General features: G+C 36.7%; 1 protein-coding gene across 1 annotated transcript in view; it reads left to right on the top strand.

Annotated features, from left to right (window-relative positions):
- LOC103472535 (toll-like receptor 13) overlaps window positions 1-4,253 on the top strand; it is a 23,670-nt gene extending 19,417 nt beyond the window's left edge. The window contains exons 3-5 of the mRNA XM_008422240.2: window positions 1,424-1,541; window positions 2,565-2,813; window positions 2,938-4,253. Of these exons, the coding sequence (XP_008420462.2) occupies window positions 1,424-1,541; window positions 2,565-2,799 (353 nt within the window). The 3' untranslated portion in view covers window positions 2,800-2,813; window positions 2,938-4,253. The remainder of the gene's footprint in view (window positions 1-1,423; window positions 1,542-2,564; window positions 2,814-2,937) is intronic.
- Window positions 4,254-10,295: the final 6,042 nt, after the last annotated feature.

Here is a 10,295-nt window from a genome sequence, read left to right as displayed (position 1 = left end):
ATTAAATGCAGTCCACTGGCAAAGTGGAATGCATCTCTCGCAATACTCTGGAAAATCCTTTCTCCTAGCTCTTCTGACACCTCGGAGAGTACGTCTACGTTTAATTCTCCAGTTTTTCTCAAAAGCAAGATCAAAATTTTGCTGTGTTGTTCCTGAAAGGTGTGTCTGACAAGATGCAGAGTTGGTCCATCTGCAGCCTTTTCAATCACTTCCCACAGAAGTTCACTGAGAAAGTTTCTCTTCTTGTAATCTGGGCTTCTTCGACCAGGATGAACTTTGTTGGACAATGTTTTCTTCACTTTTGTCCAAAAAGAGACCTTAGGCCTCACATCCATTTCTCTCTGTGGGCTTTCGTCGTTCATCTTTACTGAGCTGTGCTAAAACGTCCAAATGAATCTTGTGCTGACTGACTTAACTGATTTGTGTTAACTGATCAGAGAATTAACTGATCAGTTGGTGATGTCATTGCCTCTATGACATCACAGAGTCAACCTTAGAAGGCCCTCATGACACATACATCATTTGAAGTCATGCTGATGACATCATTGTCAGCAGCATGGCAACTGTTGCTAGGGCTAATAATAGGACGCAGTGAGCATGCGCTATGAAAAAAAATAGAATCTGTGAGCACTAAATGCATTATTATCTCAAGTCTGAACTGGCAGTGATTTGCGCAGCGTAACAGGACGGTCAGGGAACCATTGGCCCCTCCACTTTACCGCCCTACCCATTTTTATTTGTTATTTGGGTTCCATCTCCTAACAGGCGTAGGGCAAAGTGTTAATGGAACCGCTACATGACCTGGTTGTTTTCTATGTTAAAAACTTTACATATAAAAGCTGTTAAATTACGGGAAAAATTCTGCTGGAAATTCCGTAAAAAAACAGAAAATGTACTGGCAGAAAATTACCAGTACATTTTCCTGTTTTTTACGGAATTTGAATTCCGTAAAAATTTAAATGTGACCTGTGTAGGTCACATTTATTAAAAATCCCAAAAACAATTACTAGAATTTATATCTGAGAATGAAGAATAGCCCATTATTAAATGCTAATTTGTTTGCTTTGTTTCAAATATGAACCATTGGTGGTTTTTGATATGGGAAGCCATCCAGAGCGGTATCAGTAGGGTGGGGGGGGGGCACAAGAGACCTTAAAAAATAAAAATGACTTACTAATTTTTATTAGTAAGTTTAAGGTGCAACATTTATACCTTAAACAATTTATATGATGATTTCATACATGTGTAATTTAAGGGAAGTTGGCACCCCCAATGGGAAGAGTAGGTGACCCTGAGAATAAACTTGACAAAGCTACATTTTTACAAACTGCATTTTTAGGCAAAAGTTGAACTGGAGGCTTTACTATAACGTAGACAAGGTCTTTTTAAGATTCAGTTGAAAATACATCTGTTATATTCACAGGTAAACCCATCATAGAGAACATCACTGATGCCATCTACGGCAGCAGGAAAACCATCTGTGTGATCAGCCGCAGCTACCTGGAGAGTGAATGGTGCTCCAGAGAGATCCAGATGGCCAGGTGGGGGCGCTATTCTTGAACTTGATGCTTTTTAAATGGAGAAATTAAATGTATGTACCTTATTTTCCGCACTATAAGGCGCACCTAAAAACCTTCAATTTTCTCAAAAGCCGACAGTGCGCCTTATAACCCGGTGTGCCTTATATATGGACCGATATTGAGCCACAACAGGTCTAACAACTACAGTGAGCAGCTGCCGACTTCATTTTCGCCCGTAGAAGAAGAAGCGCGCGGTGCATGCTGGGATAGTTGTCAGAACGCTGGTTTGTAATCTGTTAAGAAAGTTTTGACTGACCTATCTACCTACCGACCGTCTAGAATCAGTTCATGTAGCATCACGTTCTCCACGAACATGCTGTGCGCGAACGGAGAAGGGCGATCATCGTCTGGCCAAGTCACGGAAGGCTCTCCTCACCGATCGGAGTCGGATTGTTTTATTGACATTCTCGTTAGTGCAGCTCCATCTAGTGAATGCATAACGTAACACCAGCCTCTACTGTAGCGTCTATTCTATGCACCTTATAATGCGGAGCGCTGTATATATGAAAAAAGTTTTAAAATAGGCCATTTATTGAAGCTGTGCCTTATAATCCGGTGCGCCTTAGAGCGTGGAAAATACAGGAAATGTATGCTTCGTGAAGATTTATGTTTACAACAACTATGCATCGTTTGAGGTATGAGGGTGGAAAGTGTGCTTCTTGTTTGACTAGTGCAAAACTAATCTCTGTACTTTTGGGTGTTAGCTTTGTCATTTTAAGAGATTCTCAACTATTTGGATGTTTATATCTAGTGTTCTCCTTATCATGCAAGTTCGTTCATCATACAATGCAACAAGCACCACTAATGATTGTTTCCAATGTAATTTCACCATAAAGAAGTGCATTTTTAACCAAAATTAATATAACATTAGTGATTATTTGGAACAGATCTGGCAAAATTAGGTCTGTTCAGTTACACTTTCCGTTACACATTTATGAACAGCGTCAGGAAAATTTCTGACAAGTTTTCTCTGACATCTTGCAGCTTTCGTCTATTCGACGAGCAGAAAGATGTTCTGATTCTGCTGTTTTTGGAGGAGATTCCTGCTTGTCATCTGTCTCCACATTACCGCATGAGGAAGCTGGTGAAGAAGCGCACCTACCTGAGCTGGCCTCAGGCTGCAGAACATCCAGGAGTTTTCTGGCAGAACGTCCAGAGAGCTCTGCAGGCAGGGGACTCAGCAAACATGGACCTGCTGACAGGACCGGCCGGATGCTGAGAGAGAGCTGCAAGGTGACTAAAACAGAACAATTATCAAATCTTTTCTGTTAAAGCTGCACTGTGTAACTTTTGAAACTGTTGGAATGTCTTGACAAAAAATCTGTGAAAAAATTCACGCTCCTCTGCCTTCTTCCAGTGTTAACTGGAAACAACCAATCAGAGCCAGTGGGAGGGACTTGGCACCGTCAGTCATGCTCACCCCAAACCCCTATTGCTCTCTGCTCCATGTTATGTTATGACACCTTTAACCTCCTGAAGATGCACCAATAAGAGCTTTTTGCTAATCAGTCTTGTAACCTTTGACATGTTATTACCTCCTTACCAGTTTTTTTTTCTCAGAGAGGACGGTATTATGTAAAATTTACTTTTTTTATCCTTACATCGTGCTATGTTATTTTGTTTTTAAAATGTGATAGGAGTGTTGTTTTGATTCTTTCATGCATGTTTGAGACATCCTTCCAGTAGCCACCATGTGAGACGCTTGGTCTCACAAAGCTCCGCCCATTTCCACAAAGCTCCGCCTATTTACACAAAGCTATGCACATTTCCACAATGCTCCTTCTTTCCCCCTCTCTGTTCCTCCAGACTAGCGGCAGCAGCAACTAGTAAACAATTGTAAACGGCATAATGGAGTAGCACTGTTGTAAAGATGTGCTGAAGGCGGCATTCTGGAAAAACCAGAGCTTCTTAAAGAGACAGAGGCCAATTTCAAGGCATCAGTTTGCAAAGTCAAATTTCTGTTAAGTCATGTTTAATATATACAGCTTATTTATAACAACTGAAGGTAACATAGTTATTACTTTATTGTGCTTTAAAATGGCCCCATATGCTAATATGAGATATTTTATTTCTGATATGGGCATAGATGAATGCTATGCTATTTGTGTTATTCTGAGAGGAACTGAAAACAATCGGTGTTGCTGATCTTGTGACTCTCAGTTTCTCAGAGACGATTAGGAACTCTAAGGTAAATAAGAAGCAACAAACAGGAAGTGGCTGCATATCAGGAGGCAAAAGTCAGATTTTAGACATCCCAGAATAAATATCGTCACACCCACCTTATCAACCTCATGTTCCCTTTTTCAATGCGAGATGGTTTCCTATTCGGGTTGCGAGTTCTGCTTCTGTTTTTAGATTTTTGCACCACTGTGAAATTTTAGACATAAAGAGCTCATCTGTAAACCAATAAAAGTTGCTTACTCTAAAGATAATAATCTTTTTTCTTATACATTAAGTCTGTGGTTATTTAAAATTATTCTGTAAATTTTTATTTCTTTTTAGTTTTATTGGTCTCATCTTTTCAAGCACCTCAGAAGACCTTAATGCTACTTATATTTTACTTGCCTTATTTGCATCATATCTTCAGTGAAAACAATTTGTTCTGTGTTTTAATAAATAAACTTCCTTTTATTTTTAGTATTAATTTGATAATACATTAAATACAAAACCTTTGTTTCCGACTCTTTTCTTTCATATGTTTTATATGTGTGAAACAAAAGATAAATTATTTGATTTGATTTATACCAGATGAAACACAGAGAAGCATATTCTGCCAGTAGCCCATGAAAATCACATAACATACAGTAATTAAGTGCAAAATGAAAACTTAATTACTGTTTTCATAAGTTATTTTGTAGACTTGTTACTAAAACAGGTAGCTAAGTAAATGTTGTTTTTTTCTTCAAAGCTTTGTTTTAGATTTAACTATTTTTTCTATTGTAAAAAAATAAATAAATAAAATGTGATTATTCCAGAAGGTTCTACAGGATTTGTTTTGGTCTCTGCTTATACCAGGATGTCCTCATTATGTAAATTTAATCAAGATGAAAATTAGACATAATTACATTAAACTGATGTCATGATTCGTGGATCGAGAGTTTGGATGAACACAAACATGACCAGCAGAGGGCGCTGGAGTTCACAGAAACACAGAGCGGAACTGAAATAACATTTCACAATGTTTGAAATATTCAGCAAAGGTCTTTTGAATTTAAAAACATATCTGAAAGAGAGGGCTGAATATGTCAATGTTGCTTTAGTTAGATACTTATCTAGGAACTACTTAAATAAAAAAATATTGAATTAAATAATGATTTCAGGCTTATCTTACATTTCTTAAAACTATTAATGCTCAAAGTTCAACACTTAAACATTTAATTCACACTCAAGTACTGAGTAACTGATCATATATTCTGATTTAATATCCTAAATCAGAATATTTAATATTTTAAAATGAAATATAATTAATTCAAATTTAATTATAATTTCTCTTATTTTAGGGTTTTTTTATTCGCCGTTTTGTTGGCGGAAAATTATGTAGGTTTTAATATGTTAAAGTTAGAAAATAAATTCAAGGCTTATAAAGTTAATATAGCTTTAAATGCTGAAACATAAAGTTATGAGCAAATTCTGGTATTTTAAAGACTAATACAAAAATATATATTTCTATAAATAAAAAAAACATAAATTCAAGCAGATGAAACACTTTTTAAAAACTTTTTTTTACTATGAGACTTGTGAATCTAATACACAAAATGGGTATTAGTTTTAACAGAATAAAGTACTTCTTCCATTGACAATATGAGGTATTTAAATATTCACTTGATGGCACAAAAAAAAGACAGAAATTAACATTAGAACAACAAACCATGTGCACAAACAATAAGTTTAATTTAATGTAAATGTATGTCTTACATTGAGTGGGACCTAATGTAAGGCATACATTAGGTATTTTACATTTAGTAAGATACTTAATGTGCATTTATGTTTAAAATATATTTGTTTTTCATTCAGCAGTTACTTCCAATAGGTATCCAGAATTTTACTCAAGTAAGAGAAGTGATTCATTTTAGGTAAAAGTAACATTTATGTTGTAGTAAATCTACATCTAGAAATACACTTTTCTCCAAAACGTTAGTAAAATAAATGCATTTAAGTCTGAATGCTAAGGGTAGTTAGCATGGCTTTAAACCGTTTTCCTGTAACGGTGAGTTGCTTCCCAACTACTAATACTTTTAGCAGCGTACATGAGGTTGATTGACAGCGCTAAGACCCTCCCCTGACTGGTTGTTTTTGATCAGGCATTTATTCAGACAGCAATAGCAGCACAGATTATCGGCATCTATTTTTTAAAATAAAAGTTACATCCTGAATCTTTATAACCATCTCTAGTGACCAAACTGTAAATGGTGCATGACGCTCATACATGATCCTTACTTATTAATGTTTTTATTTATCCTTCGCTGAGGAGGTTCTGCATCTGAGACATTTATCTGAAACCTTTGTTGTTCGACACCAGCTGGTGAAAAGGGTTTCTTTTACTCTCTGTGTTGCGTCGGGGCAAAAGAGGCATGCCATTTGCCGTATGGCGAACAGGAGGGGAATCAGGTCTGGTGTTGGCAGGATGCAGGCCTTTGGGAAGAAGCATGCAGGGATGGAAACAAGGCAGGTGGGAGAACAGTGAGCTACTTTAGGCTCATGAACTACAGAGGCTTTGATTCCCTTTAATGCCTGGAAAATGCAGGACATTATTCATTTTAACAGCTTGGCGGACCTTGAGGACACCCAGATAGATAATAAAGACTTTGTGAAGAAATTGAACCGGCGATGCCTCCCAGGCCTTTAAATAAATGCATCGTTTGTAGATCCACACAACGTTCAGGAAGTGTTTACGTTTGGTTTAAAGCTCTTTACGGCACAGAACCGGCATGTTTAAAAGACTGGAAGAGCTTTTTATTGGCTGAAAACTGAACCACTCTTCTACATTTAGACCCCAGCTGCCTCTGGCACAGTGGACCACAGCATACTGCTGTCTTATTTGGAGCCAGAAAGAAAAACCTTGTTTCACTGATTTTAAGTTTTATATCTGAAGCTAGACCAAACATTAGAAACTAGACGTGGTAAGATTTAGAGTTTTTGCAATGTCGTTATAAACCAAAATAAAATGTTAAATGTTGCACCACGTTCAACAAAAGAGATCAAGGCCACAGCACTGTACTGATCAGTCTTTGTCCTCCATTGTTCAAACACAAAGGACGTCTAACGTCAGTCATTTTAATTCAGAGTATTTTATTTTTTTTAAATTAACCCTCTAACCTAAGACATGACAGTATGAAAGCCAAAGCTCTAATAAGATTTCAGCTTTAAAGCTGCAACAAATTGGTTTTTTGCTACTTTTGATCTAACATAATATAAGACAAACTACTTTTTTTTTATCTCAATTGTTTCCTTCATTCTGCAGAAGGTTTTGTTCCTAGCAGCAAAACAACTCAGCGAGCTCGAAAGCAGCCGTGTTTTGCTCCCCCTCGAACCTCTGGCAGTGAAAAATCACACGATTTGGTGCTTCTCGTTCTCATTTTAGAGGTACACTGAAGGTAACATTAGTCTTGTCAGATGTGCACTTTTCCTTCTGGATGAGTTGAATTTGCAGTGAAATGTCACCATCTTAACAGCTTCCGTCAGCCGGAGGGACGATGTCAAGCTGTGATTAGTGCATTAGAGAAAGGCCACAAGCAGATCCATCTAAAATAATTCACGATTTGAATTTTTTTACTTTACCAGGTTATAACCAGGTTTTAATTTTAACAACATTATAGATGTGAAGTTTGTCCGACTGTGTTTATTTATTCTTTGAATTGGTTTTGTTTAGTCAACAAGTTGTTTCTTCAGACATTTATTGGTGTTTTAAGCTCCGTTACGCTGCTCTTGGCGGTTGGTGGTTACCATAGCAACCGGAAACCGAAAGCTCAGTTGCTGTCTGCAGCTGAGAAAAGTTGCAAACAGCCATCAGTTCTGTATGTGTTAGAATCAGCTCGGTGTTTTGCTTTACAAGTGTATTTTAACATGTATTTTCTGTCTCACTAAAGTCCTCAGAGGGCTGGTTGGAGCAGAACGGATTAATAAAACCCATTAAATGTAGCTAAAATGTTAAAATATTTGATGAGTATGTCTTAAAATGATAAAATATTGAACATCTTTTTTGACATTAATGTAATTTGTCAGCATACAGTTACAAACTGTCTTAATTTGACTGATAAAAACATATCTAAATGGTCAGTATGTCTTTTCTATGCACATTTATAGTACAATCAAGTAACTATATTGACGTTAGTTGCTAGAAAAATGCATTTTTATAAACGTTTTTACAACAACTGACTCAAAGATGACTTAAAAGACATTTGACATTGTAATTTAACGCCTGAAAATTGGTCATCTGTCTTTAAAAACTCCTGCTCTTTCTGAAACTTGATTTTACATAATACTGACCCTTTAAGCACACAACTGTCCCCTTTTTTTAATCTCTTTATGTAAAGAAGTTTTAAAGGTCTGAGTCCTTGTCAAATGGTGGTTTGACTAAAGTCCTACAGAAGGAAAGGCTTGTAGAGCCTCTTATTTTCGAGGAGACCCCATAAGATCAAGTCCTCATGCGGATAATGTTTTTATCTTTTTTTTTAAATCTCTTTTCCTTAAAGTTTTTATTTTTACTTTTTAATTTCTTTTTATTTCTCTTTCTGTTTTTTTTTATCTCTTTCTCTTTCTTACTGTTTATGCTGTGCCTTGCTGCTGAAATGTGCTATACAAATAAAATTTGATTGATTGATTGATTAAAGCAGTGGTCCCCAAACTATGGTCCGCGGGGCAGATCCAGCCCACCTCCACATTTGGTCCAGCCCCCTGAACAATACCAGAGAGCATTCAGATTTTTTTTCATATATTGTAATTTCCGGACTATAAGCCGCTTATATGTGGATTTTTCTTCAACCACCAGGGGGCTCTTTAGCAGGAACTGAATCATTGGAAGTCAAAATTGAAAATAAAAGAAGAAAGCGCCCATTGAAACGGAATTAGGTTTTAATAGGGAATTGAAATTTGAGAATGTTGTTGACCAGTTGAATAGCATTGAGGGGAAAAAGAAGATTTTTCTTTTTTTTAATAATACTGGGATCATTATGAGAATTTGAGGTATAGATATTGGGATCCAGTAAATGGCAGTAGTGCAACAATAATGGATGCAACCTGCCGTTGAAATCTAAAGAAGAAGAAGAAGAAGGCGGCCATTTTCATTTAGCAAATGCTAGTAGCAACACGAAGGATCAGCACTTATACTCTTGCAATTACCGTTTGAAAACTACCATAATCATTTCAGTTAAATCTAAASTTGGCAACGTTTTCTTTTTCAAACCTAATAAATGTGATATTCAATTGACCTGTTATGACCTGTCAAATTTTGGGTGTCCGCCCCCCTCTGCTGCTGCTGCATCGTTGTGGACAACCTGGAGCGGTAGAGATATCTGCGGTTTAGATGTGTATGTTTACTGGTTTTTTTTGTTTTTTTTTATGTTGGTGTTGTGGCTTATAGTCCAGTGCGGCTCATAGTTCGGAAAATACGGACTATAATCCTTCCTGGATTTTTTCTGTGAAGAACCCAGAGAGGGTTATTTGATTGCTTTCTGGAAAACAATAATATTTCACATTTAGGCAATCGTCACACTTTTTCTGTTATAAACTGACTCCAGCCCCCCAACAGAGAAGGGGAAAGTTATGTGGCCCTCACAGGAAAAATTTTGGGGACCCCTGCTTTAAAGGATATTTATATGTGGCCCGAATAAAACCATATGGCGGGCCTCCGGGCCTTAAGTTTAACACATGTGGTGTAGACTCAGAGCTTATTGTGACCAGATCGAATAGTTGGTTAATTTAAGATATTCTGACCACAGTCAAGTCCTTCTACATGAACACATGCTAAAATAAAGTACCTACACTAGCCTTCCACTAGCAATGATAAACTCAAGCATCTTCTATAAGAATCCAGCCTTATTTTGAATCAGCAAAATCAAGACTGATCCTTTTTCTGTGTCTTTATACCTGAAATACACAGACAGAGGTGATAATTAGTGCTCATGCGGTGTCTGAGCTGTGATTTTTTTGTTCCCTTCGTGGTGTTGTTGCAGATGCTGTTGTGACGCCTCCATCAAACGTTTGAAATTACCGGCCTGTAATGACACAGCTGTCTGTCAGTGCAGCTGCAGCTTCAAGTGGGCATGTTTGGGATAATTTTAGGTTTGCACTGATTGCAGTCACATGTCGCCTCTTTGCTTTTAGACAAACACGATCTGAACACAAATAGTGTGTTCATACACTCACTCAGAGATGATACACTGATAATGAACAGTCGTATATAATCATATTTAACATTATGAGTGTGTTTTTATTTGGAAATGCATTCAATACAGAGGTCTTCCACTAGAGGGAGCTCACAAGTTCATGTTTAAACTCAGTGGTGCTACCGACCTTCTCTTTATATTTACAGAGAGAAATAGATATAGAAAGATAGATATATAGATTGATATCAATATGTAGATATATAGGTATCTATATATAGATTTATATATATTTAGATATATATTTAAATATATATTTAGATAGATAGATAGATAGATAGATAGATAGATAGATAGATAGATAGATAGATAGATAGATAGACAGACAGACAGA

The sequence above is a fragment of the Poecilia reticulata genome, linkage group LG11 (genome assembly GCF_000633615.1).
Source record: "Poecilia reticulata strain Guanapo linkage group LG11, Guppy_female_1.0+MT, whole genome shotgun sequence".
NCBI lineage: Eukaryota > Metazoa > Chordata > Actinopteri > Cyprinodontiformes > Poeciliidae > Poecilia > Poecilia reticulata.
Note: the sequence above shows the minus strand (reverse complement) of the source record. Positions and strands in the feature narration are given on the sequence as shown.